This window comes from Diceros bicornis, chromosome 21, assembly GCF_020826845.1.
Source record: "Diceros bicornis minor isolate mBicDic1 chromosome 21, mDicBic1.mat.cur, whole genome shotgun sequence".
In the NCBI taxonomy this organism is placed as follows: domain Eukaryota; kingdom Metazoa; phylum Chordata; class Mammalia; order Perissodactyla; family Rhinocerotidae; genus Diceros; species Diceros bicornis.
Window position 1 is genome coordinate 54,049,784 of NC_080760.1, and position 26,716 is coordinate 54,076,499.

The 26,716-nt window shown below is 65.6% G+C and overlaps 1 protein-coding gene across 3 annotated transcripts; it reads left to right on the forward strand.

The window, feature by feature from the left end:
- Positions 1–4,863: 4,863 nt before the first annotated feature.
- Positions 4,864–24,749, forward strand: PTP4A3 (protein tyrosine phosphatase 4A3). Of its 3 annotated transcripts, XM_058565015.1 has the most exons (6): positions 13,172–13,448; positions 16,159–17,033; positions 19,266–19,358; positions 21,612–21,742; positions 22,432–22,506; positions 24,530–24,749. In XM_058565015.1, exons 2-6 carry the CDS (start codon positions 16,929–16,931, stop codon positions 24,645–24,647), a joined length of 522 nt encoding a protein of 173 aa, XP_058420998.1. In that variant the 5' UTR covers positions 13,172–13,448; positions 16,159–16,928; the 3' UTR covers positions 24,648–24,749. The 3 variants fall into 3 exon arrangements, with proteins under 3 accessions (XP_058420997.1, XP_058420999.1, XP_058420998.1); XM_058565016.1 differs by lacking the exon at positions 19,266–19,358 and having other exon boundaries at positions 13,170–13,448; XM_058565014.1 differs by lacking the exons at positions 13,172–13,448; positions 19,266–19,358; positions 21,612–21,742; positions 22,432–22,506; positions 24,530–24,749 and adding an exon at positions 4,864–5,646 and having other exon boundaries at positions 16,159–16,908.
- Positions 24,750–26,716: the final 1,967 nt, after the last annotated feature.

Below are 26,716 nucleotides of genomic sequence, written 5' to 3' on the forward strand. Positions count from 1 at the left end.
CCCCGACCCCCACGTCTGTAGAGGAATAAAGTCTCTGAGACGTCCTGTGGGAAAGAAGCCCCCTCGGGTGTCCCAAGGAACCCACTGGGAGGATCACGAGCCTGAATGTGGATCCTCCTGGGGACATCAGAGTCCTGTCAGAGCCCCCGTGGGTGCCCGGCACAGCAGAAGCGTGTGAGGGACTCGGCAAGGCTGCTTGGAAGAGCCGTGTCCTTCCAGACCCCAGGAGAACAGCCACCAGCAGCTCCATGAAGGATGAGCTTCCAGTGAACCCATTTTACAGATGAGCAAATCGAGGCACAGAGAGATTGAGGGACGTGCCCAGCATCACACAGCTGGCCATGGGGGAGCCAGGGTGGGAACCAGGCCAGGCCCCCACGCTGGGGACCCTGTGGGAGGGGCGGCTCTGTGACAGTAGCCACAGCCTGAGCAAGAGCATATGGGGCAGATGCTGGAGCCACACTGGGCCTGGGGTGACAGGAGGGAGCTGTCGCCTCCCCTGAGCCCCCGGAGAACCTGCCCAGCCTGGGTTTGGGCAGAGGCTCCACCTCAGAGTCTCATGCCCTCTCTGGGCCTCAGGTTCCTGTTGGTGAGACGGTCTCTGGCGCCCACAAGGTTGTGGGGGGTGGTGGTGACCGTACGGGGTGAATGGAGCCCCAGGCTGGAGGCTGCACGCAGCGCTGGCATCTCGGGGGTGGGGGCCGGCAGCCCTCAGCACAGGCCCCTCCCCACATTCACCCAGCGTGAGGTGCCCGTGTGGGCGCATGGCGGTGTCTGTGCCATGGTCAACCCTCCTGGGGCTCTGTGTGCTCAGGGTCCGAGCTGCTGTGAGCAGGGAGCAGAGCCCCCCTGAGTTGTTTCAGGGACCGGATATGGTTCTTGGTTCACCCGAGTGCCCAGCATGCAGCTTGGCACACCGAGATGGCCCGTGAATGCCAATGGGACCATCGTGGAGCTGACATGCTCTGAGCACTGGGCGGGCTTTTTGTAGGGAGACGGCTCAGAAAGGAGAGGTGGCAGTGGGGTCCCCCAGCAGGACCTCGGCACCCTGGGGGCCCTGCTGGCCCCTCTACCATGTGTCCTGGGGGCAGCGACCTGCCTCGCTGGGCCTCAGCCGCCCCCTGGCTCTGGCTCTTTGGGGGCGCCGGGGGGCTGCGTCTCGCTGCCAGGCCGGCCCAGAAATAGCTGTGACCTTCCGCACCCAGCTTGGCAGCGCCAGGCCGGGCGGCCTACGTGCGCCCTGCTGAGTCCTCATGGGGCGGTGGGGCTGGTTATTTTGGATGTGGCCTCTGGAGGCCAGGTCAGAGCTCTTTCCCGCGGCTCCCGCAGGCTCCTCTGACGTGCGTCCACCAGGGCCTTGGCCAGCCGCCCTGGCTACCTCCGTGACCTCGCGCCCCTTCCTGCCCGCCCGACCCGGGGCCCTGCGCTCCATGCGGGGGTGTGGGGGGGTCGCAGGACTGGAGCAGGCGCAGGCCTCCTGGAGCCCTGACGTCTGTCAGAGGGTTGGGCCTCAGTGTCCCCCTCAGGGGCTGTTTTAAGGAAAGCGCCCACCCTGGGCTGGCTCCGAACCCTGGCTCAGCCCCTCACAGCTGCGTGGCCTCAGGCAAGTCCCTGACTGCATGGCCTGAGCCTGCTTCCTCATCCATAAAGTGGGGCAACGGTTGCCTTCCAGGACTGCTTGGAGGATGGATGTGGGGAGGGGCCTGGCCGAGAGCACCGTGTGAAGCCACTACGTGGAGGGGGTCCTCGCAGGACTGGACACCCGTCCTCGGGAGGGGACATCCACGGGATGTACGAGGTGTGATGAGCTGGGCAGTAGCTGAATGTGGACTCAGGGCCATGAGTGGCCTGTGGACCTGGGTACCAGCTGGGCCACAGTCTCATCTTCTATGACATGGGCAGAATGTGCATGCCTCCTGCTCTGGCCAGGCTTCTGGGTGTGGTGGTGAGCAGAAGCGGCCACCACACCATGATGCCAAGGTCCAGTCTCCCCTGGGGCCCGTAGGCTTCCTGGGCACCCTTCTGACAGGGTCCTGCTGTGGAGGACAGGCCTGCTCTGCTCCCCACCTCCCAAGTGGGTATAGAGTGGCTGGGTGGGCGGAGGCGATTGGCTGCCCTGTCTGAGGGCAGAAGCCCCCCTCCACCCCGAAGTGCCGGTTGGGATCAGGGTGCAGCAGGAGCAGCCGCATCGCCTGCCTGGTGCTGGCTGCATGCTGACGGCCCTTCTCCTCTGCCCAGGGTCTCTCTTCCCCCACCCTGGGGGGCCCTGCCCCTGCACTGTCCAGGGGTCCTGAGGAGGAGCCACTGCCGCCCCTCCATGGAGAGGGGCTGGGGGCCCGGAGCCCAGGACCCGGTTCCATTCAGGCGGGTGCGTCGAACCCAGCCGAGTTCTGGATCCCTCCTGCAAAGCAGGCTTAACGAGCTGCCCGTCTCCTGTGCGCCCCACGCCCTGCCCTCCAGGCCATGTGAGAACTCCCTAGGCACCTGTGGGGTGGGCACCTGCAGGGTACAGTTCCTGTTTGCTCACCTTGTGAAGGGCTGGTTATACCCACTTTGAGCTGGTGACTCAAAAGGCCCAGAGAGGTGAGATGGGCCCGGGGGCACACAGCAGCCATGGGGAGGACTTCCTCAGTTGCTGTGGGCACTCAGTGTGGGCCTTGTCCCTTTATGGGCTGAGGGCCCCTGTGGGGCCTCCCACTGATCCTGGTGGGTGAGGATTGGTGGGCAGCCTCCTCCTGGCCAGGGAGAGGGACTGTCAGGCCACGTGGACCTCTGCGAGGGCCATGACACCCACTGGGTTCTCTGAGGCCCTGGCCTGGAAGCCGGGTTTGTGCCCTGGGGTTCCTTTTGCCAGTTGAGGGTCCCGTGTGTGCACCCGGCATGGGGGGTGGTGGTCAGGCTCTGCCTGGTGAGCCGGAGAGTCCTGAGCTCTTGGGAAGGCCAGACTCGGGGACCTCCTCTTGGTCTCCTGGGGGCCTCCATGTTCCCGGCAGGAGCTTGAGCTGGGGGCCTGGGGGTGTGAGGGCCTCTCAAAGGCCGGTAGCTCCAAGCGGATCCGTGAAACTCCATGCCCTGCTGGGACGCCACGCCCATTCTGGGCACAGCCTTTAGGGGCCTTGGAGACGCAGTGGCGTGGTGCCAGAAGTCGGTGCCAGCCCAGCGGGGCCCCGGAGGACAGCGCCAGGGACTGTGGGTGCAGCTCTAACGCCCAGGCTGGGGTGGCTTTCGGGCTCTGTTCCTCCTGTCTAGAATCCTGGAGTAGTGGAATTCCCAGTCCAGCACCCAGTACTCCAGAATATTGGGCTCTGGGCTGGAAGCCGCAGCCAGCACCTCAGATCACCAGACCTCCTGTTCTACCAGCAGGGACGCTGGGGGTGGGGGTGCGCAGCAGGGCCCACACAACACTGCTCCCAAGGGCGCAGGGTCAGCCGGGCTGGGTGTGCGAATGCAGATGCCTGGGCCCCATAGGGGCTGGCGAGCCCTGGAAACCTGCCTGTACCCAAGGACACCATTTTGGAAACACAGCTGAGTCCAGCTGTGTCCATTCCGAGACAGCTGGGCTGGGGCCCAGGGCCCACAGTGGGGGGCTCTGACCCTCTGGGCACCAAGGTGGGGCCCCTGGGCCTCAGACGGGTGGACACCCCATCTCCACGTGGAGGTCCCTGGCAGGGTGAAGCTGGAGGGCTCACCCTTTCTAGTCCATCAGCCGGGGCAGAGGCCTTCCAGGCCGGATGGAAGACAGCGTGTGGACCAGAGGGCCTGGATGGAGGTGGAGGGCCGCTGGCGGTGTGGCGGTGCCGGGCTGCGGCAGGGCGACGGGGTCCCCCGCCCTCCTGGCACAGGCGTCTGTTGTGGACGTCCCTATTTGTGGCACAAGTGAGGGTACATGTCTCCGGTGTACACGTGGACAGAGTGGCCATTGGGCTGGGTTCTAGGTCCCACTGGGAGGTGGGGGATGAGCGCTGGAGTGCTGTCCGAGCCCCTGACTTGGCGGGCTGGAGCAGAGCTGTCCCATCTGCTTGTGTACCATGATCCTCGGAGGTTTGTATCCTCCTGTGGGGAGATGTGAAGGGGAATGATGTGGCCCTGCCCTCTGGGGGCCCAGACTGGTGGGTGGTCCCAGGTGGACCTGGCCTCTGGGACTGGCCCAGAGAGAGGGGCCGGAAGTGGAGGCGGGGCGGCTGGACAAGGGGAGGTTCATGCAGGGGGAGTGGGAGGGGGCAGGGCAGCCAGATGGAGGGTCCAGCAGGACAAAGGCCTGGCGGCAGGTGTGTGAGTCGCAGCACCTGGCAGGGGCCGCAGCAGGTGCAGTGAGCAGCAGGAGAGGCGGAGGGCTGGGGGACTGGGGGCTAGGGAGGGCTCTGGGGGCTGGCCGAGAAACTCAGCTGAGCTGGACTGCACAATGGGCCGTCGGGAGGGGCCTCGATCTGGGGGTGGGTGGGCTGGTGGGCAGCTGGCAGGCAGTGGTGGGAACCAGTGGGGACATGTGGATGGGGGGATGCCCGGGCAGGGGGTGGTGAGGTTATGGGGCAGCGGTCTGGGTGGCAGGGGGTAGAGGCCCCTCCTGCAGCTAGGAATTGCCCTGATTGCTCCCCTGGTGGAGGAGGAGGCATAAGCATGGACTTCTTGGTGGCCTCCCTCTGCCCCCAGGGGTTACAGTCCTGGGGGCTGGGCTGGCCTGAGATACCCCCACCCCCCATCCAGGGTTGGGGAGAGGACTTCGCCCCTCCCAATGTCACCATAACTGGGACAGCATCCTGGAGGGGGAGGGACAAGTGACCCTGGCCGTGGGAGGCAGGACCAGCTCCTCCTCCACTGGGGGGTTCCCGCTTCCTTAGTGCTTTTGCAGATTGGGAGCCCAGGCCAGGCTGGGCTGGGCTGACCTGCCTATTGGCTGGCCTTCTCCCTGCTTCCTCGTGGAGGCACTGGGGACAACAGGATGAACTGAGCATCTAGCTCAGAGGGAGTCTGGGCAAAGCTGGGCTGGAGAGACCCTGAGGCCCCCTGAGTGGGCTGGGGAGGGCACTGGGGGCTACTTAGGTGGGAGGCAGGTTGCAGAGGGCTGGGCTGTTCCTGTGTGTGTGTGGGGGGGTACAATGAGCCCTGGGCCCCACCCACGGCCCCCAGCAAGGGAATGGCCCTAGGATCCCCTTTCCAGACCACAGCAGGCAGGGGGAGAGGCCAGAGACCTGGGAAGCCCCCAGCTGTCCTCCTGTCCCCGCCCACCCTGCCAGCTGCAGGGCCTGGGCCTTGGTGCCTGGACTCCCCTCCCGGCTGGCTCTGTGCCCGCCCGTCCTGCCCACTCCAGCTCTGGCCGCCTGCGGTTACAGGGCCCTGGGGACTGTCCTGCCCCCTGCGGGCCCCAGAGCCTGGCCCAGCGCGGGAGGGGGGCCCTCCTGGCCGCTTCCCGGGAGCAGGGTGCCCGGCGCGACCTCAGACCCGCGTGCCAGCCCCTCCCCGGCTGCCGGAGCCGCCCTGGGAGGCGGGACCGCGGCGGGATCTTTCCGGGGCTCCCTCGCCTGCGCCCCCTCCCCGCCCCCGCACGATTTACGGGCGGCGGGCGGGCCCAGGGCCTTTGACGCGGGCGGGCGGCGGGGATAAAGCGGGCCGGGGCGCGGCCGCCGCGGGCCTCCAGGACTCGGGTCGGTGAGTGTCCGCGGGCTCCGGCGGCCCTGGGGTGGGGGCCGGGGTGCGGGGGTGGGGCCCCCGGGGAGACCCCAAAGTGGGCGGGGCCCGGGTCCCCAGGCTTCCGGCTCCTGCCCGCAGCTCAGCTGGAGCCTCAGTGGTTTCCTCTGCCGAATGGAGCGAGGGGGCCGCCCTGGCGATGGAGCCTTTCCTTCCAGAGCACAAACTGACCGTGTGGGAACCTACAGTCTCCTCCCAGGCTCCTTGATATTGCCGTGTGCCCCGAGCCTCCCCGTGGGGGTACCCCGGCCTCAGTGGTACAGAAGGAGGGAGACTGACGGCTGGCTCGCTGTTCACACGGTCCTTTCTCCGCCGGCTGCACCGTCCAGAGGCGGGACGGGGTCACAGTGCAGAGCTGGGCCTTGGCGGGCAGTGGGGTCCAGCCTGGTTCTGCCCCTCGGTGCCCGTGTCCTCTCTTGTTAACGAGGGTCACAGCGCAGTGGTGGCATGATGGATCGTTTATCGTCCCGTCGAGGAGTGAAGGCAGGCTCTTGAGTCGTCTCTCCAGGACAGCTGGTGTGAACGGGGGTGTCCCGGTCACCATTGGTGACCGTCAGCACGTGCCCTTGGAGGTGCTGGGGGGCTGGAACTGCCACACGGGCGATCTGTGGTTGGTCTGGCCATTAATTGAGATGCTGATTTAGGCCACACTCTCTCTGGAGTGTAGACTGACATCCTTCTTTGATCCTTCCAGACACCTGTGGGGTCGTGTCAGCCTGTGGGGTGGTGTCAAACCACTTGGTACAAAACAAATCAGTGGCGTTTCAGGGACACACAACCCCTCCCCACCCCCCGCACCCCAGCTAATAAACAGAGGAGCTTAGATCTGTCTGGGTCCAGGCTCTGCCAGAAAGCAGGTTCTCAATAAGTGGTAACTGCCATTGTTACTATTTTATTAATTAAAATTAACTTTTAGTCAAAATTTTATTAATATTAATAACAACTGATATTTATTGTTCCTAATAGCAGCTGGGTCATCTGTTGTTATCTTGGGTTTTAACAATCCCCTGAGGGGTTTGGCAGTATCTATGGCTTTCTAGGTTGGTCATAATTGTGTACAAAGCAAGAGTCGCTGGGCTGAGTTGAGGCCCCGGGGGCCTCTCCTGGGGCTCCGTGGCTGATGGTGGCTGATATTGGTGGCTGGGCCTCCTGGCATCCACTTTGGCTGCTCTGCAGGCCTTGCCGTGGGTATTAACACTCCCCAGGGCCTGGCTCTGAATGGATGAGGTTTGCATGATTCATTGGTAGAAGAGAAGAAGGAACCCTGGGCTTGGAGCCAGAAAGCCAGGTTTCGGGCAGCTCTGCTCCGCCTCTCTGTCTGGCCTCCGTGTAAAATGGGGCTCATGGACTTTGGCCTCTAGTGGGGTGTGAGTGTGTAGGAGTGGGGTGATGGAAACAGCGTGAGGGGGCTTCCTGAGCCGGCAAGCGGGAACAGACATTGGTGCGCACTGTTCTCGTGGGGCTCACAAAGAGTCTGATGCATTCCCCACTCGGGGGCGCACGCCGTGTTCGCCATGAGGCCAGATGCCACCTCCTCACAGAGGCCTCCCGGATTAACCTCCCCCCCAAGTCATTTCCTTCTGCCGCAATCCATTGCCTGGTTGTTCTGTGTCCCCCCACCGACCCCCACCCCAAACTCTGAGCTCTCTGAGGATGGGGTCATGGGGGTTCACTCACCCCTGCCCCTCAGCGCCCACCATGGGGCCTGGAGCCAGGAGGGTGCTGGGTAGGTACACAGAAGAAGGAGAACCCGGTGGGGGAAGCCCAGGCACTGAGGGCTTCCTGGAGGAGGAGGGGACCCTCACCTGGTCTTGAGGGTGGGGACTGTCTGGGGGCATTCTGGGCAGAGAAAAAAGGGTGACTGCAGGCGGGAATCCTACAGCCCCTTCCCTCCTCCCCCTGGGCTAAGAGTAGGAGGGGCACAGGCTAGCGGGCCAGGCTGAAAAGTCAGAACTCTGTTTTGCAGGCTATAGGGAGCCACAGAGGGTGTGTGAGAAGCAGCAGAGTGGGGGCCACCATTCCATCTCCAGCCCCATGCCAGGTCTCACTGTGGGGGCGCACCAGGTGGGCCTTGACCCATGTCTAGTCTGGGGCTGGAGCTGGGACATGCGCTCATCAAACCTATATTGAACCGCCCTCCAAGATAGGAACACGTGTATCTCTTGATACCCATCCTGGTGGGTAGAGTCGGCCAGCTGGTCCGGCGGGGGCAGTTGAGAGAGAAGGGTTGGGTGGGGGCTGGAGACCCCCGAGATTTCCCTCCTCCAATGGGGGTGCAGGGAGGGCAGGTTGCCCCCAAATTTGGGTCTCAGGTAGGGTCCTGAGCTGCCTGGGGGTGTCAGGGTGGAAGGGGCATAGTGACAGGGGTGAAGGGCCTGGACAGGTGAGGCCTTGAGGGGAACAGGGGTCAAAGGCGCTGGGCCCTTGGCAGCTGGATGCCAAGGCCGGTGGACGCACTGAGATGGGAGGAGGGGCCGCGACCTGCTCCCTGGGCTGCGAGGGTCCCGCAGGTGGTGCAGATAGCTGGGCTCTGGCCGTACTCTGCACCAAGCCCTGTTCTGAGCACGTTCCGTGGCTGGATTCAGCCATTCCTGACAACGGCCCAGTGAGGCAGCTACTGTCGTTTTCCCTCTGTGCAGATGAGGAAACTGAGGCATGGAGAGTAACGGCCCAAGTTCCCCCGGTCAGTAAGGATTTCCTGAGGAGAGGGGGTTTGCACGGAGCTGAGGAAAGGCTGCGGTGGGAAGAGAGGGCGCCCGGGGGAGGGAAGTGCGCAGTCAAGGGCTGGAGCGGGGAGGGCCCCACTGGGGCTGTGCGGGGGCAGCTCTGGGGCCTGGGGGTCAGGCTGCCCGAGGCAGGAGCCCGTGGAGGGAGGGGGCGGGGCCAGTGCAGGGTGAAGGCACTGGAACCCCCGTCTGCCAGCCTTGGTGTGGCTCAGGTGTGACCGAGTGACAGGTGGTGTTGGGAAGATGCCACGTTCTAACCCTCCATGTGACAGCCTGGGAAACTGAGGCACAGGATGGAGTGAGGTCTCTGCGAGGAACCCAAGGGGCTTGGCTCTGGGGATGAGGGACCCCTGACTCAGTGGTGCGGTCTGCCTGGGGGCACCCCCACCCTTCTCCTGGGGCAGCCAAGATATTGTGATTACCAGGCCCACCCACGGTGGGCAGTCTGTGACGTGGCTTTTCAGGGCAGGGGTGGAGGGGCAGCCGTCAGCGTGGTCTGGGAGAGCAGGAGGGGTAGGGCAGGCTTTTTGCCTGTTCTGGTGATTTTTTCCCTTGCATCCTCCAAGCTTAGCCCAGTGCCTGCACTAGAAGATGCTCAATAAATATTTGTAAATTGGATGAATGAATGAATGAATGAATGAATGCCTAGTTCCTCTTTTCCCCTTGGGGGGGTCCTGAGTCTGTGGTGGGAGCAGGGGAGGCCACAGCGGGGACACAGGTGGCAGAACAGGCTCAGAGCCAGTGCTGAGCTCCAGGAGGGAGGGGCAGTGTGGGGGTGGGGACGTCCTGGTCAGTGATGGGTGAGTGGTGGGCTTTGGGCAGAGGCAGGCCGCCCCTGGATGCAGTCCCCCACGTGCTGGAACACCTGGATGCGCTGTGGCCAGTGTGTCACCATGTGATGTCACACATGGCCTGGCCAGCAGTGGACACACCTTCCAAGCCACGGCCTGCCCCCCACTGCTGCCCCCAGCTGTGAGCTCCCGGCAGGAAGGGCCACAGGAAGGGCTGTGCAGGAAGGGCCATGTGGGGGGCTGGGGTGTCGGGGGCGTGGGAGGGAGGCTGCCGTCTCAGGCCCCCAGCCAGGGGAGGCGCCTTGCCCCTCGCCGCCGGGTGGGCTCGTGAGGTGGCCGAGGGGCGCCTGCAGGGCACTGGGGGCCCCGCTTCTCCTGCCGTGCCTCAGTTTCCTCATCTGAGCTGCCTGGGGGCCACGGAGGCCGTGTTTTCCAGCTGTCAGTGCCTACTGTCCCCTTTGTCCCTTCGACACCTCAGCGAGGCAGGGCTTGTACCTGTTACAGATGAGGAACCAGGGCTCCGGGGGAAGTGGTCCCAGGCAGCACAGGGTGTGGCAGGCTCTGTGAGCCCACAGCCTGGCCCTGACTGTGCTTGGCACTTGTTCCTCCTGTCGCTCCTATTCTCATCCCTGCCCCTCCTGCCCTGCTCCTTTCTTCTGGTGGTCCCGTTGGGGGAGGCTCCAGGCCCCGCAGGCTGAGGCTGGCCTGGCGGTGGCCCCGGTGGGGAGGGCCGGGCCTCAGGAGCCGGGCTGTGGGGAAGGGTCCACGTCTGGCTGGGACTGGGCTGATAGCAGCCCGCAGAGTGGTAGTCAGCGCCCATCTCCTGGCGGTTCTCCACTCACCTGCCGCCAGGCGAGCGCCATCGAGACCGGGGAGGCTCAGGGTGGGGTTCAGGAGATCCAAGGGGCCTGGTCTGGCACCCCCGGCTGCCTGCCCGGCCACTAATGACAGCGGGCTGGAGCCCGGTGGCCCGGCCGCCCACGGAGGCGGCGGTTACAGCTCCCGGGTCTGCGGCGGAGCTGCGGCCTGCCCGGGCAGTGCTCGCGGCCGACGGCACGCCAGGGTAGCCTGGGGGCGGGCCGCCTGGGTTGGCAAGTCGGCACCACGCCCCACAGGGCACCGTTAAAGCCAAGTGTGTGGTGAAGGTGGCCCCGTGTGGCGCCCGAGGGGCAGCGGCCGAGCTCTGGTCCTGCAGCCGTCTCCTCCATCCCGAGATCCCGGCGGCTGGAACAGGTGTCCGCCCGGGGGATACTGAATCCCGCTGCCAACAGCTCTGCTTCCAGGTCACCGCCCGGCCACCTCGTGACCGGCTTGGAGCTGGCACCACCGCGGAAAGAGGCTTTCCTCTCTGGCAGTGTCTCCATTTATAGGGGAGGCCACAGGCCCCAGAGAGGGCAAGCGCTGGCCCTGGGTCACACAGGGAGTCAGGGCAGCCGGTCAAGCCCTGACGATGAGGTTCCCGGCATTGGGAGCGTGGCTGTCTCCCCTGCTGGCCAGCTCCACCAGGATGCCTTCCTGACCACCTGATCCTCCATCTCTGCCCTCTGCAATCCCTGCTGTGCTGGCTTATTCTGCTCGGAAGCTTTCCTCTTGCTGGTCCCCATTCCAGCAGTGGGCACTCGGGAGCACTAGGGGGAGGGACTGATAACTTGGGGAGCTGCCCGAAGGCAGAAGGTGCTGCCACGGAGTAATGAGTTCCCTGTCATCTGAGGTGTGCAAGCTGGGGGATTAGATTGCGTAGGTGACCTTTGAGGTTCCTCTGGACCTCAGGGGCTGTGATCCCGTGATGGGTCCTGGACATTTCCCAGGTCTGGACCTCTGCCCAGAACGTTGGGTCATTTGTTCCTTCCACAAACAAGTGGGGAGCCCTCCTGGTGCCAGGCCCCGTGTGGGAGGCAGGGTGGGATTGACAACCTCTGAGTCCCTCCTTCGGGACATGCCTTCCCTGGGGCTCGGAGGGGCCTGTGGCTGAAGGGAGAGGGGCTAGGACAGGGCCGGGGGAAGGGAGGCAGCAGTGCTTGATCAGTAAGGGAGGCTGGACCCTGGCGCTGCCCAGGGCTCTGGGAAGGTTTCCTGGGGATCAGTGTGGGCTTGGCCTGCTCAGGTCTCCTCTCCCGGCCCCCCTAGCACTGGGGGACTTGGGCTCGCTCTGGGAGGATTCCAGGAACAGCTCCTGCCCTGTTAAAAATAGACTTCTCCGAAGGGCTTGGGGCTGTGCCAGCTGCAGCAGGTGCCCCCCAGGCCTGGCCAGAGTGGGTGCCCCAGGCAAGGGGGAGAGGGGTGCTGGGGCCCAGGTTTGCAGCCCGAGCAGCCGGGTGGGCCCTGTGTCCCGGGTTAGTATCGCTGAGCTTGACGGGAACTTGCACCTTGTCCGGATGAGGAAACGGGCTGGGATGATGGAGGCAGCTTGCCCCAGAGGTCTTCTCTCCTGGAGGGCCAGGCTGGGATGAGCAGGGTCTCTGGGGGTCAGCAAAACTCAGCCCCAGCTCTGGTTCTTCTGCTTCCTGGCTGTGTGACTTGGGTAAGTTGCTCGATCTCTTGGAGCTGCTGTGTTTTATCAATACAATGTGGCCGAGGTGTCTTGTTCGTGGGCTGCAGCGTCTGGCACAGTGTCCGAGGGCACAGACGCTCAGAAAGCGGTTAAGGTAGGAGATTGGTGGAGCGCCGAGTGCCCGGAGCCGGCCTTCAGGAAGATGCTGCTGGAAGCAGGAAGTAAGAGCACTGGAGTGGGAGTCCTGGCCCGAGGCCCACCTTGGTGCTGGGTGGAGGCACGAGGGCAGGAGCCCTGCGGCTCCACCTGGCTTGGCTGGGGTGTGCCTGTGGGTGGGGCTTCTGCGGGCCCTTCCACCTGTACAGTCTTCCTGTTCTCACTTACCCCGCCTGCTCGCCCAGCTTGGGGATGGGAGGAAGCCAGGGTCACAGGCATGGCTGACGCTCCCCGGGGGTGTGTGGGGAGAGCCTGGGAGGGGGCCTTGTTCTGGGCTGGGCCTCTGGCCAGCTTCCCGCCCCCAACCGCCCACCCTTGTGGCGCTGACCGCTGATTGCAGGGGCCAGGCTGGCTGTCTGGGAGCCGGGCTCAGAGCCGGGTTCCCAGCGAGGCAAGGCCTCTGGGGACCCTGTGTGCTGGGGGCTCTACCCACCCTGCTCCACCCTCTTCCGAGGGCCTCCAGGCTGGCCAGGGCAGGTGCCGGGTTGACCGTGATGCCAGGTCCACTCTTGGAGCTCATAGCGGGGGAGCACTTGCATTCCTGACGTGGTGCAGCCAGGACCCTGCTGGTAGGGGCAGGCAGGGACCCTGGGGAGGGTTTCCCCGGGGAGTGGGCACCTGCATTGAGAGTTGGAGGGTGAGTGGGATGTGGCGACAGCTCCCTGGGTACATCCTGCCTTCCTGTGTGACCCAGTGTGGGCTCCTAGTCCCTGTGCCTCACCTGCACACTGGGTGGGGGTGACAGACCCCTCCCCTCAGGGGTGTGGTGAGGATTCAGTGAGGGACAGCAGTGACTGGCACATAGTAGGCAATCAGGAAGTGGAGGGGTCCTCAGGTGGGAGGTGGGAGAGCTGGGCAGGGTTCTTGACAGGCGGACTGGGGATGGGGAGCCCCCATCCTGTGGGTGTCAGCCTCGTTAACACACCTGAGCCAGGGCACCCTCCTTCCATTTTCAAAGTGGGGAGCCCTCCCTCCAGGCCTTTGCCTGTGCTGAGGTCCCCACCAGGCGCACGGCCCTGCGTTAAGCTCCTCCTGGCGCTCCAGCACGGAGCCCCGTGCAGCCCCCTCTGCTGTGGGAGCCCTATTGCGAGACGGGGCCGTGGGGAGCCCCAAAGGGCCAGCGCGCATACGGCGCGGGGCGCGCGCTCCACCCAGCACAGTGGGAGGAGGGCGGGTGCGTCGGCGGCAGGGGCCCCGCCCCGCGGTGGCCAGCGGCCCTCCCCTCTGCCCTTGCATTTCCCTTTCCTCCGCGGCGCTTCCTCTTCGCTCGGCCCTCCGCGGCCTCTTTGTTTGCCCGGCGCGCGGGCGGGCCCACGGTTATATTTAGGCGGCAGGTGTGGGAGCCACAACAAGCCTGGTCGCCCGCCGGTTACCGGCCACCCCGCCCACGTGATGCCTGGGCGCTATAAATAGCCCCCACGGCGCGGGTCCGCCGAGCATCCGCTTGGAGGCCGGTGCGCCCCGCGCTCTGGGTCTCGGCCGCCGCGCCCGGCCCGGCCCGCACGGATGGAGGCGGCGGCGGGACGCCTGCGCGCGCGGGTGAGCCTGGACGGTGGCGGGGCCGGGGGGCGTGCCGGGAGGACCCCAGCCCTGCTCCGGGGAGGGGGCCACCTCTCGAACCAGCCCCCACGCGCCCCGGAGCGCAGGCACCACGGGGCATGGTGGGCCCCACCCACGACCCCGCCCTGCCCACGATGGTCCGACGCCCCTGCCTTACCTCTCCTGGGACCCCACTGAGTCCTAGTCCTTCAGCCTCCCCCCATATCATACAGGGTCCGGGGTCCAGAGGGGCTGGCCCTTTCTGAAGCCCTCTGGATTCGGCCAGCTCCTTAGCCAGCTGTGACCAGGCGTGAGGGCGGTAGCCTCCCGGAACCTCGGTTTCCTCTTCCGTAAACTGGGGTTGAGTGTTGTTCTTGCCTCCTAGTCTTGAGATTGAAAACCCACCGGCAGCCGTTGCTGGGCGCTGGTCTGGTCAGGGCCCAGAGGAGGTCCTCCACCTCCCCGGCTGGGTCACTTATTTGCAAACAGGGACGACACTGGGGCCTCCCCTAACGGGCCTCTAAGGGATGGCTGTTTGGGACATGGCAGAGAGCTCAGTGCCCTTCGGTGGGAGGAGGTGGGCTGGAGTCCCAGGACAGGGATGTGGGGCCAGTGGAAGAAGGCCAGAGGGAGGGAGGGGTATTGAGTCTGGCTCCTGCATAGTGGGTGGTGGGCTTGGGGGATGGTGGCTGGGTGGACCCTGCCTGGGGCTCAGTGACCTGACTGAGAGATGTAGTTAGGAGGGAGGGTCCCTCCGTGGGGGGCACTGGGCCTGGTTGAGCCATGTGAGGGTGCGGGAGGGGGGGCAGGAAGGGTGGGGCATCACTGCTTTGCTCCCATGCAGGGTGGGGGCCCCAGCCTCTTTGGAGACTAGTGGGGTGTGTGGCAAGACCCCAGCCTAGTCCAGGCAGTGGCCTTGGTCCAACCTTGGCCCAGATCCCTGACCCCATTCTAGCCTGGGCCCTGCCCCCTGACCTCAGCCAGCCTGACCCCTGCTGACAGGTGACAACTTCTGGCTCAAGAAGGCATAGTGTGGAGTGGCTCTGGAGGATCTGTCCAGGGAGACTGGGCCGCAGAGCCAGGCCTTCTGCTGTTGCCTCGGGGTCTCCCCAGGTGCCCAGCAGCTGTGGGCAGTGAGGTGGCGGGCCAGCCCCTCAGGGAGAGGCCTGCAATGCTGCGGCGTCCTCGGGCCTTTTCCCTCCTTTCTTTCTGGTGCACACATGCACACAAACGCACGCACGCACGCGCACGTACAGGGGAATGTCCCGCGGCCCCAGGAGGGACAGTGTTTGCCTTTGCGAGCTGTCTGGGCGCCTGCGGCGGTCTCTTTCCTCACGGGCACTCAGCCGAAGCTGGCTCTGGGGCGGCGCAGGTTCGCAGCTGGCTCAACCGGGACAGGATTCCTTCTCTCTGCTTTTTTCCTCCCCCCCGAGTACACCCCATGTAGCCCTCCCAGGACACGGCAACGGGCAGGGTGTGATGTGGCACCTGCCTTGAGCCTGGGAGCAGCGGTGGAGCTGGCCCCTGCGTGTCAGGGTCCCGGGCCCTGGGCCCTTCCTTGCCCAGGCTGAGGCTCTGGGGGCCTGCAGAAGGGGGTGCTGGGCGGGGGCGAAGGTAAGAGGCGGGGGCTTCGGGTGGAGGACTCTACGGAGGAGCAGCTGGGAGTGCGGGGGGTCTTGGGCCAAGCCCAGTGGCTGGAGGGGTCTGTGGACCACTGGGTCACAGGCTGGAGGAACCTTGGGGCACTTCGTTGGGCCCCCATGGTGCAGATGGGGAAACCACGGCCGGTGCCCTGCCCAGGGTCTCCCAGCCCGTCCGTGGGGGTAGGAGTGGGGCTGCGCTCCTGCGGGGGGGGCGGCCTGGGACCTTTGGGGCCCAGAGTGGGGGAAAAGGCGTGGAGGTGCTTGATGGCTGTCTCTGTGGCCCGGGGGCGACCCTCCCTGGGGCCCTGTCACAGTGTGACCCCACTCCGGGCCACCTGTGCTGTCACCACCTTGGCATGCGCCTGGCGGCCGGCCCTTTGGCCGCTGTGGTCTGTCCTTGCTTCTCCGGGCTCCTGAGGGCAGAGCCCGGCTTGTTGACCTCCGTGGCCGGTCAGCCTTGTGGGGAATGGTGGAGACAGTGGCCAACGGGCAGAGGCCCATCCGAGCTGGAGATTTCCGTGGGGGGCCCTTGAGAGACGCTTAAGGTGGTTCGTGCTGTGAGTGGGCCCGCCACCCCCCTCACCTTGGCCTCCGTGCCTGAGCCCCTTCCCCTGAGGGCGGGCCGCCCCAGAACGATCTGTGCTCAGAAATTCCGCAGGGGAGGGTGGCTGTCTCCGGGGTGGGGGTGGGGTGTCTGCTGCTCGCAGGCCTCAGAGGGGGCCAGGCTCAGGGGCCTAGGCCCTGTCACCCCAGACTGCCTCAGAATCTGTGTGGCGGGTTCAGCATGCTCCAGGGTTGTATGTCCCTGAAAACCCTCCCTCCCTGTTCCTCTCCACCCCGTCCTGGTGGCTGTCCTGTCACCTCAGCGCCCTGGGTTGGCCCTGGCGGGAGCTGTCCTTCCCTGTGTTCCCAGGTGGGGACGCTGAGGCCCGAGGAGGTTCAGTCACTGGGCGCGGTCCCGCGGGAGGGCCGGGAGAAGCGTGGACCGTGCTGGTGGGGGTCGGGCAGGCTCCCAGGAGGCGGGGCTCCCGGTGACCCCTTCTCTGCTCTTTTCCTTGTCCCCCCAGACCTTGCCTGCTGCAGACCAGCCTGGGATTTATGGAGAGGGCCTCAGGGGGCAGCTCTGAGTACTGCCGCGCCCAACATCGCTGCCGCCGCCGCGCCTGCTGCTGAGGAGGCCCCCGGGCCACCGGGCCTCACCATTGCCCTTGCCCGCGCATGGCCCCCGCTGCCCGGCCCGGGGCCGCCTGAGCCGCCCGCCCCGCTGCAGGACTCGGTGGGCCCCGATGGGGTAACGTGACCGCGCCCGCGTCAGCTCCGTGCGAGTCCGCTCTGCCTTTCAGCCTTGGGGGTGTGGGGCCGCCTTTGAGCCCCGGGGGCCATCCGCCCGTCCACCGATGCCGAGAGGACGTCCCCAGCCACAGGCTCGGCCACGGCCACGGCCACGGTGCCCGGACACGCTTCGGGCTTTTTACAGTTTTCTTTGCTGAGGTTTTTGGTTGTCGTTTTTATTTTTGCTCCCTTGTAATTACCCGGCTCTGGGGGCAGGAGCTCGGACTGGCCTGTTTTACTTCTGGGGGCTTTTTCGTTCCTTTTCTTTTTTAAGGAGTTGGGTTTCTTTTTTAATTCTCCACGTGCCGGGCTGGGCGGCGTCCTCCCCCGTCCCGAGTATTTGCACAATATTTGTGCGCGGCGCAGGGGGCAGGTTTTGTAAAAGTCGTTTCCTCTCTTGCGGACAAGCACAGGGATCTCATTCTTCTCGGGTTCTGGGGGGCTTGTCCGTGTCCTCTGCCCTGTCTGCAGTCCCTCCCTGGCCCCCCCCCCCCCTGGAGGAGCCATGGCTCGCATGAACCGGCCGGCCCCCGTGGAGGTGAGCTACAAGAACATGCGCTTCCTTATCACGCACAACCCCACCAACGCCACTCTCAGCACCTTCATCGAGGTGAGTGGGGCTGGGCGGGGGTCCAGCAAGCCTGGCCGTGCTGCCCCGGGCCTCCCGGGAGGCGTTGAGAGGCCAGAGCCGGCGGGAGCGGAGGGGTTATGGCTGTCAACCCACGTGCTGCGCTTGGGGCCCTGGTTGGAGGATTACGGAGGTGTGACACAAGACACTGGCATGCCCTGGGGAGCCCGGGTGTCAGGGCTGTTGGGGGATCCGCTGGGCTCCCTGGGGGCCTGCAGGGTGGGCAGGTGGGACCCCGGCTGCGCAAATAGAGGCAGGTTCAGAGGTAGGAGAGATGTGCATCGCCCCCTCAGGGCATCACCCATGACCGGAGTGGTCCTGAGCCCTCTGCTGGCCCTGCGGCCTCTGTGCAGAGGCTGAGCAGGAAGGAGGCGGAGAGGCCCCTGTGGGAGGAGTGGCTCTTGAACAGCCTGGAGACAGGCACACGGAGGGGATGGGGCACGAAGGCCAGCTGCGGGCCAGCCCAGGATGCAGGTAGCCCATGGGCTCTGGGGGAGGCCTGGGGGCTTCAGGCGCAGATGTCTGTGGGAGGAAGGGCTGGGCACCAGTCTTGAGCTGGCCATGGGAGAGTGCCCCCGGTTCCTGGAGGGTCAGCAGGCAGAGACGTGTGCTGCTCCTGGCTCCAGCAGATGTGAACAGATGTGTTTGCAGAGTCGGCAGGGCTCCACATGGCCTCCTCTGGGAGCCTGGCCTCTGCAGACTCCTTGTTGTTTGCAGAGCCTGTGGCTGTGTGATAGGTCCTTTGTGGCCTCAGACCCTTAGCCTTTCTCTCTGCAACATGATATAAGCCCTCATGGGTGCTTGTCACAGTTAAACATGGACCTGGGCATGAGGGGACCTTGACAACTATATAGAGGGAGGCAGTGGGTAGTTTGCCATCAGGGGACCTGGACCCTGGACACTGAGCCGGGAACCCTACAGAGGAGGGCTGCCCCCTCATAGCTGAGACCCTGAAGATAATGGCAGGACCTGGGGAAAGACTGAGCACAGCACTCAGCCTGTGATCAGGGTCAGGGCTCAGAGTGTGATGGGGGTCAGGGCACAGAGTGTGACAGGGGTCAGGGCTCAGAGTGTGACCGAGGTCAGGGCTCAGAGTGTGACCGGGGTCAGGGCTCAGAGTGTGACCGGGGTCAGGGCTCAGTGTATGACCGAGGTCAGGGCTCAGAGTGTGACCAGGGTCAGGGCTCAGAGCGTGTGTGGGCTCAGGGCTCAGTGTGTGACTAGGGTTAAGGGTCAGTCTGTGTGAGGGTCAGGGCTCAGTGTGTGACCAGGGTCAGGGCTTAGCATGTGTGGGCTCAGGGCTCAGCCCTGGGCTGGGTGGCCACACCCTCTGCTGCAGGCGCAGACCTCACAACCCCCATGACCCCAAAGCCCTGCACCCCCTCCTGCTCCCTGCATTCTCAGAATAGCTCTGTCCTGCCCTCGCTGTGTCCGATGTCCCCGTTGCATGACGAGTGAGGTCCGGCAGCTGATTCCTCACCACTCCCGAAATAGCTGCTGGGAGCAGGTGGGGTGGGAGCAGCCCCTGCACGTGGCCTCCTGGGGTGGACCCCCTCCCCCTGGGTATTACTATCCCTGTGCCTGGCCGTGAACTGCCTTGACCTTTTCCCTGGTAGCCTGGGGCTTCCCCACTGTGTGCAGGGCTCGACTCCCTCCCAGCCGCCGTCTGAGCACCTGCCCGCCCTCCCGGCTCTGAGGGCCACTGCCGCTGAGGCCTGCCCCTCGGAGCCTCCGAAGGCCACAGTGAGGGGTCTGGCGGTGCCCCTTGCCTGGACCTTTCGTGTACCCCGGCTGGGAGGGCTGCTCAGAGCAGGGGTCGTGCAGGGGTCCATGTGTGGGCTGGCGGTGTTCTGTCGCTGCTTGGGGGCCCAGGAACTTTATCTGGAAGGTGGAGCCTTGCTGGTGTGACCGGGGTCCTGAGCACCCAAGAGGAGGGAGGTGATGTGCTGGGAAGCCGGGCTCACAGCCTCGATTGCAGTGAGAGTAGGTGGGGACGCTCTCCTCTCTGCTGTGGGGGCCAGGGGACAGTTGCCCGGAAGCATCAGGAAAGCCTCTTCCACCCCCGGCCGGTCAGGGAGCCCGAAGGTCCAGCACTGGGGGCTCAGGCTCAGCATCAGCCTTTCCGTTTTGTTGAGGGGGGCACGGCCCTGCCCTGGGGGCCCGGTCAGGAGATTGCCACCCCTGAGCCCTGCCCTCTCCCTTCCCCCCCGCCAGGACCTGAAGAAGTACGGGGCCACCACTGTGGTGCGCGTGTGTGAGGTGACCTACGACAAGGCCCCCCTGGAGAAGGATGGCATCACCGTCGTGGTGAGGGCCGCGTGGCGCCGAGCGGGGGCCTCTCTGGGCCTGGGCAGTGAGTCTGGGCCCCCTCGCTGTGAAGCAGGCACACGTGGCCTCGCTGCGTGCCACCTGCCACTTCCCGGGCATGTTTGTGCCCGGGCCATGTGCGTGTTTGGGCACATCTCGGGGAAACCCGGGCGTCGGCTCATGTGACCTCGAAGGAGTCACGTCCTCTCTGCACGGCCTTTTTGCACTTCTAGAGCAGGCGTGCTTGTCCCTGGCCAGCCTGGCCCGGGAGGCAGGAGCACACTCCGCACGGCCACAGCCCCCGCTGGCGCAGCCAGTCCTCCCCCGTGCTGGGGCTGGCAGGCTCTGCTGCGCGCAACGGCTTCTCAGCCTCGTGAGAGCCCCGCGTTGTGGGGAGACTGAGGCTTGTGTCAGACACTGTCTGAGGCCACACCAGACTGTGACAGAGGTGAGACCGCCTGGGGAGTGGCACTTTAGCAACAATGCCCACTCCAGGTGTGCCCCACCCCCCCATGAGCTGCACTGTCCTCTGGGTATGCTTCCCCTCCAGGTGCGCCCCCCTCCAGGTGCATCCACCTCCAGGTGCGCTTCCCCCCAGGTGTGCCCCCCCAGGTGTGATCCCCTCCAGATGTGCTCCCCCTCGGGGACTGGGGCTCTGGTCCCACGCCCTGCCTGGCCGGGAAAGTAGCTCCACTTTGCAGACAGCCCGAGGCTCAGAGGCCACCCAAGGTCCCCGAGCGAGTGCGCAGAGCCGGCCCCTGGCGGCTCCTCCCAGCTCCTCTGCGTCTGGGCCTGTCTCAGGGCCTCATCTCGCTGCCTGTTTGGGGCCCTGTCGCTGGGCAGCAGGTGCCACTGGAGGGTGGGTGGGCACACCTGTCAGGTCCCTGGGGAGGCTCTCTGTGCAGGCGGTGGGGAGGGACCCTTGGGGCTGTTTCCTTGGTCCCCTGGCTCTGGGGACCTGCATCCGGGCGGAGGGCGGGGCAGCTGTGCTGCCACATCCCTGTTGGTCAGGTGCGGGTTTCACGGGGCCTGCCCTGGCGTGGGGCTGCCTGACTGGGGCTGGAGGCCCAGAGCAGGGGGCGCAGCCCTGTGTCCAGTACACCGCACCAGCTCTGCTGGGCCTCTTCAGCACCAGAGGACCTTTAGTTATCACTCTTCATGCAAGGACACCGTTTTGGCCCGTGTTACTGTGTGTAGTCACCTCTGCTGGGCAGTTCCGGGTGGCGGAAGGAGCCGGAGCTGGGGTCAGACGGGCCTGGCCTGAAGGCTGCCTCTGCCCCTTCCCTGCTGTGTGACACCCGGTTCCTTGCCTGTGAAGTGTGGGGGCTTGAGAGGCCACGAGGTGACCGCGTGTGAAGCACCTCTTAGCACGGGGAGCAGCGGCCTTTCCTTCCCGTCCGCTGCAGCAGGAAGGGTTTGCTCAGACTTAGGGCGGCCAGGCAGACCGCTGCCCCCAGGTGTGGCTGTGTCTGGAGGCTGGGGTGGGATTAGCTGACCCGGGGCCGCCTCCCCGTCAGCCTCGGGGGCCCGTGTGGAGTCACTCCGGTGCCAACAGCGCTAGTTGTGGGGCCGTTGCCCTCTGCCTGCACGAATCCCTGGGACTTGAGAGTCTCTGTCCTCACTGTGGCCACCCTGGGCTGGGCCTGACCCGCGCAGGTCGCCTCCCCTCGTGCAGGGCACTGGCGGGGGGCGGGGGTCACAGCTACGTTCTCACAGCCAAGTTAACCCCGGGGGCGTCTGGAAAGGCCGCAGGTGTAACTGACCGTTGGACCTGGCTCTCAGAATATCGGGCCTCACCCTCCAGCCTCCCTTCACGCCTTCCCCGTAACTGGGCCGGGCCTGCCCCGTGCAGCTGTGCTGTGGGCTGGGGACACGGAGAGGCACGGGTCAGCCGCGTTTGTGGACCAGACTCCTTGGGCCTGCTGAATCAGAACCTCTCAGGCTGGGGGAGGGTCAGGCTGTGACCCCAGAATCACAGCACAGGCTGTCGGGGAGGGGGAGTGGGCTCCCGGGGCTCCCAAAAGGAAAGGGCAGAGTTCCCAGAAGGCTTCCTGGAGGAGGGGCAGCTGCAGTTCATGGCCAAGCCAGCCCCTCCTAATGCTCTCTGCTCTCTGTGGCCTGCTGCCTCTCACCCTCGTGGCTCCCAGCATCCTCTGGTTCTCCGAGTGCCCTGACCTCGTGGGGCCCCCTGCCCGGCCCCGCTCTCCACCCCACCTTTGGGCAGGGGTCCTCAGGGGCTGCTTCCCTCGGCAGGACTGGCCGTTCGATGACGGGGCGCCCCCTCCTGGCAAAGTGGTGGAGGACTGGCTGAGCCTGCTGAAGGCCAAGTTCTGCGATGACCCTGGCAGCTGCGTGGCTGTGCACTGCGTGGCTGGCCTGGGACGGTGAGCGGGCGGGGCAGGGCGGGGCTCGCTTGAACTCGGGGATCTTGTGGTCTGACTTGCTCTCGGGCATGGGTCTGAGCCCATATCACACATGATCTCCTTCCCAGAGGGTTCCCAGACATGGGCCTCCCACAGCCTCGAAGGGAGGAAGTCCTTCCTGAAGTCTGACCCCACTCCCTCCTGCTGTGGGTGCCACTTTGTCCCTGCACTTGGGCAAGAAGGAGCTGCCAGCACCCCCACCCCCAGACACAGAGACCCCTGTCCCCCACAAACAGCCTGGGTTTGATTGAAAGGACCCAGGCAGTGGAATCCCCGATTTGCCGACTGAGGACCGGGCAAGTGGGGTTGATAGAGTATCAGGCTCTTACCCTAGGCCAGACCCAAGCCTGGTGCTGTGCTCTTCCTCCTTTAACCCCCTCACCAAGACGTTTTACACGCAGAGTCTGAGGCACAGAGAGGTTGTCTGGCCCACCTGAGGTCACACAGCAGGAACAGGAGGGAGCAGGATTTGGACCCAGGTGGTCGGGCTGAGCTCTGAGCCAGTGCCCTCCAAGCGGGGTTGGGGGGTGTCTGGGCCGCCCTCAGCCGTGAGGGTGAGGGCTGCCTGGCGTCTGCAGCAGGTGGCCTGTCAGGGGAGGGAGGTGGGCAGGCAGATGCTTGGCTGACCCGGCCCTGCTGTCTGTCCCCAGGGCTCCGGTCCTTGTGGCACTGGCCCTCATAGAGAGCGGGATGAAGTACGAAGACGCCATCCAGTTCATCCGACAGTGAGTGGCCGGCCGGTGGGGGAGGACAGTTGGTGAGGGCTTGGGGGTCCAGGTTTAGGGGGCCCTTACCCTGCGCTCCCCACCCTGCAGGGGCCCGGTGCCCTGCCAGTGGGCACTCCTGACCCCTGGCCCTGGGGTGTCCTCTGAGGAGTTCCTCACTCCCCTCCAGCCTCATGTTGTGGTATCAGCACACCCTCCAGGCCGTGAGGACCCCACAGCCAGGCCGCCCAGCCCCGAGTGAGGACTGGTCCCTGCATGTGGCTTGTTCTTGGGTGCTGGGCGGGGTGGGTGAGGAGAGGCTACAGTGAAGGCCCAGCCGGTCCCATCTCCGTGACTCAGCCCAGAGTGCATCAGTCAGGCCAGGGTGAGTAACGAGCAAGCCTAGCACCGTCTCTGACAGAAGAGAGTTGGGCAAGCAACAACTCTTTAGGCCCCGAGATCCTGATGTGGCGATATCACTCCCCCACCTTCCAGAAGAGGAAGGACCCCCCCAGAAGCCATCCAATCTAGCCCCTCGGGGAAAAACAGGAACCTGCAAACCTCCCATGGCACTGTGCCACCCTGCCTCAGCACCCCTGGGGCCGGCTGGCACACAGGGTCCTTCAGAGCTGCCCTTGTGATGGCCCCCCACGGTCCTGGCCCACCCCCAAGGCCTCAGTCAACCTTTCTCAGGCACCCCTCCTTGGCCCCCACAGAGGTTTCCTGGCCCACTCTCTTCTTATGGTTTGGTGGCCTCCCTGGGGAGGGCATCCCACCTGCTCACTGCTCCCGGGAGAGGAGCCCGGCTGGTGCAGGGACGGCAGGGGCCGACTGCAGAGGAACTGGTGCTGAGCTGGGCCCGAGCCTGGCCCCCAGCCCAGCTCACCGTGTGTGTGTGTGTGAGACGTGCACACACGCGCGCGCGCGCACACACACGCACTGTAGAGGGCGTGTTCTCCCCTGCTCCCCTGACGGCGGCTCCCTGGGCACAGCCGTGATTTTCTCCTCGGGGCAGGCTTGTTTACCAGCCGAGCCTGCCTGCCCTGTGTGCACGGGTGAGCGTCTGCCTGCAGGAGCTCAGGCCTCCGTAGGAGAGCCCGGCCCGTATACGCACCCACGTGCACCGTTTCTTTCTGCAAGCTCACGTGTGGCTCCGTGCCTTGGCATGGGTCCGAGGAGCGGTGCCCCGGGGCGGGGGCTGGGCATCACCATGGGCTCTCCTCACCCCGCCCCTTGCTGAGCCCGGGCTGGGCCCACCTCCGTGGCCTGTGGCTCCCTCAGCCCAGGGCGCAAGTCAGGACGGGCCGGGCGTGCTGAGTAACGAGCAGGCCCAGACCCCGGCCACGGAGACCGCCCCAGGCTGCTTCCTCCCTCTGGTGACCTGACGCGGTCAGTTGGGCTCTGCGCGGGACCCCGGGTCACCCTCAGCGGGGAGCCCGATCTCCAGCATTGCGTCGCCGGGCCCGAGGGAACAGGCGGTGGCGGAGCGGCACGATGGCTCCGGGGGCTTGGCCTGGCGGACGTGTGTGCCTCTCCCACTCACGTTTCATTGTCCAGAGCGAGTCCGTGGCCACGCCTGAGGTCACGGGCAGGTGGGGAGGGATGGCCTCTGGAAGTGTTTGGTGGGCAGCCCCAGGCGCCCCCACACCCATCACCGAGGTCCTCCCCTTCTCTCTCCCCCTGCCCTCCCTCCCAGGCAGCGGAGACGCCGGGTCCTCCTGCGGCCCTCTGGGAGCCCACTGCTGGGGGTGGGGTGGTAGCTGGGTAGACATGGAGGCCATGGGAGCGTGGGGACCATGGGGGTGGGGGTCAGGGAGTCAGCCTGGAGGAGTGATGGTCAGGTGAGTTGAAGGCCAGCAGGGGTGACTGCAGGTGACCGGGGAAGGGTGATGCTGGCGGCGGGCACAGCCTGGACAAAGGACGGGCTCTGCTGGCCACGAGGACCCACTCCGGCCCCGTGGATTCTGGGCCTTGAGCCCCCTGGGCAGGGCAGGTGGACGAGCCCGGGTCCCGCCTGATCCCCACCCCTGTCCTGCCTCCCCAGGAAGCGCCGCGGAGCCATCAACAGCAAACAGCTCACCTACCTGGAGAAATACCGGCCTAAACAGAGACTGCGGTTCAAAGACCCACACACGCACAAGACCAAATGCTGTGTCATGTAGCTCAGGACCTCAGCCCGCAGGGCCACCCGGCCCCGCCTCGCCCAGCAGGGCTCCCGGCCTCGGCCGCCTCCCCCTTGCCTCTTCTCTGGGACACTGCAGCGCACCCGCGTCCGACGGGCCCAGCTTGCCCGCACGCCCTTTGCTGTCTCTGTCTCCCCCTGTGTCTGTGCCCGTGTCTGCCGCCTTCTGGATCCATCCTTCCCTTTGTCTCCGTGCCCGGTCTCTCTGTCTCGGTGCCTGAGGCTCTGTCTCTTTATCATCTCTGTGCCCAAGGCTCTGCCTCTGTCTCTCCGTCTCTGTGCCCTCTCTCTCTGTCTCTGTGCCATTTGTCTCTCTCTCTCTCTCTCTCTCTCTGTGCCCTGTCTCTCTATCTCTGTCTCTCTCTGTCTCTGTCTCTCTCTGTCTCTGTGCCCAAGGCTCTGTGTCTCTCAGGCTTACTTGGGGTCCCCCGTCCCTGGCCCTCCTGCAGCGCTCTCCCCACACCGCCCAGGCAGCTCTCCTCTCTGGCCCATTTGTCAGGGGGGAAGCAGGGGTGAGGGGCAGGTGTATATTTTAACCACTGGGCCCGACCCCTTCTCAACGGCCCCGACCTGTTCACTGCACCTTAAATTATTGGGGCGGTCAGACGTTCTGGACACTCGAAGGCAATAAACAGGTCCCTGTGGCTGTGTGTGCCGAGAGTGGGGTGCGCGGCCGGGCGGGGTGGACGGGTGGCTTTGTGAGGGTGGGCGGGGCCCAGGGAGGCCACTGTCCAGGATGGAATCGCGCAGCCCCTCCGGCCGGCGGCACGGGGCCTCCCCCTGGTGGCCACGCCGGGTCCCTGCGCTCCGACACACTGGAGTGGCCTGAGCTGCGCTCCCCGCAGTTGCCGTGTGCACGTTTCGGGGGCTGGGGCATAGAAGGCGAGGCAGGCTCACCAGCGTTGCCCCCCTGCAGGGCGGGGTGAGGGTCACTTGGTAATTCCTCGGGGCCTCGTGTCCAGAGGGGTGGCCGCCCTGTCCTGCCCCGCCAGGTGTCCTCATTCAGCCTTAGGGGCCCAGAGGAGGGAGGGGTGATGGTGGCCGACTCTGCTCGGGGTAGAGGGACACGCCATCCCATCAGCCCAGGGCAGGAGGGGAGGGGGGAGGGTGACCCGGGGTAAGTGGGTCTGAGTGTGTGGGGGGCCTGGCCTGCCTGAGGGCATGGATGGCTGTCCTCGCTTGGGCCTGGGGGTCGGCCTTTCCTGGGCTGAGAGACAGGTGCAGGGCGGGGGTGCAGCTGGGACGAGGGGCGAGGGCTGGCCTGACTGGGAGGAGAGAGGCTGGGGCAGTCTGCCCCAGGGCCCCCCCTGGGCACTGTCCCCACCTTTGGACACCACCCGGGGATCTTTACTGATCCCTTCTCTCCCAGGCGCTGGGACCCGCTGGCTGTCATAGTCGCAGCCCCGGGCCTAGTGTCCAGGCTGCCTCCCCACCTCTGCCTGCCCAGCCTCCTCCTCCTCGGAGCCCACCTGGCCTGCCCCTCCCCCCATCCCACCCTATACCCTATACCCCTCGGAATGGGTCTGCAGGAGGGGCTCCCCCCTCCCCAGCTCGTCACTCCTGTTTTTCCCAGAGAAGGAGGTGGGCCCAAGAAGGGCAGGCCTTGTGCCCAGGGCGCACGGTGAGGCCTTGGCAGAGACTCATGTTCCCCGGATGTGGGCGCCCCCTCCCTGGGCCCGTTTCGCTAGTACGTGAAGGGTGGCCCTGGGGTGGCTGTGTGGGCTGTGCCTTCCCTGGGGCCCTGGGCAGGTGCCAACAGGGACACAGACCCCGTCTCTCCGTCCCCCGGCCTGCCGCAGCTGGCCTGGCGTGAACTGGCACACTGGTGCCGTTAATGGGGCACCCGCGTGGGCCTGCTCTGTAGAGCCCAGCCGCCCTGCTCGGGAGGAGTCGGGCCCCTTCCCACTTCCAAGCTCAGCCTCTCTGAGTCAGCTTCCCCGAGGGGCTTCCGGTCACCGTCGGCTCCAGGAACCCATCAGGTCCAGTCCCACCCAGCTCCAAGCTTTTATTAAACCAGACCTTCTGGAGGGAGAAGGAACCAGAAGAGAG

What these genes read in the sequence shown, in the direction of transcription:
- PTP4A3 (XM_058565014.1), top strand. Translation starts at nt 5,135, where the DNA reads ATGGCCCTAGGATCCCCTTTCCAGACCACAGCAGGCAGGGGGAGAGGC. An exon ending in GGCCTCCAGGACTCGGGTCG is followed by an intron (nt 5,647 to 16,158) that starts GTGAGTGTCCGC and finishes TTGTCCCCCCAG; the next exon opens with ACCTTGCCTGCTGCAGACCA.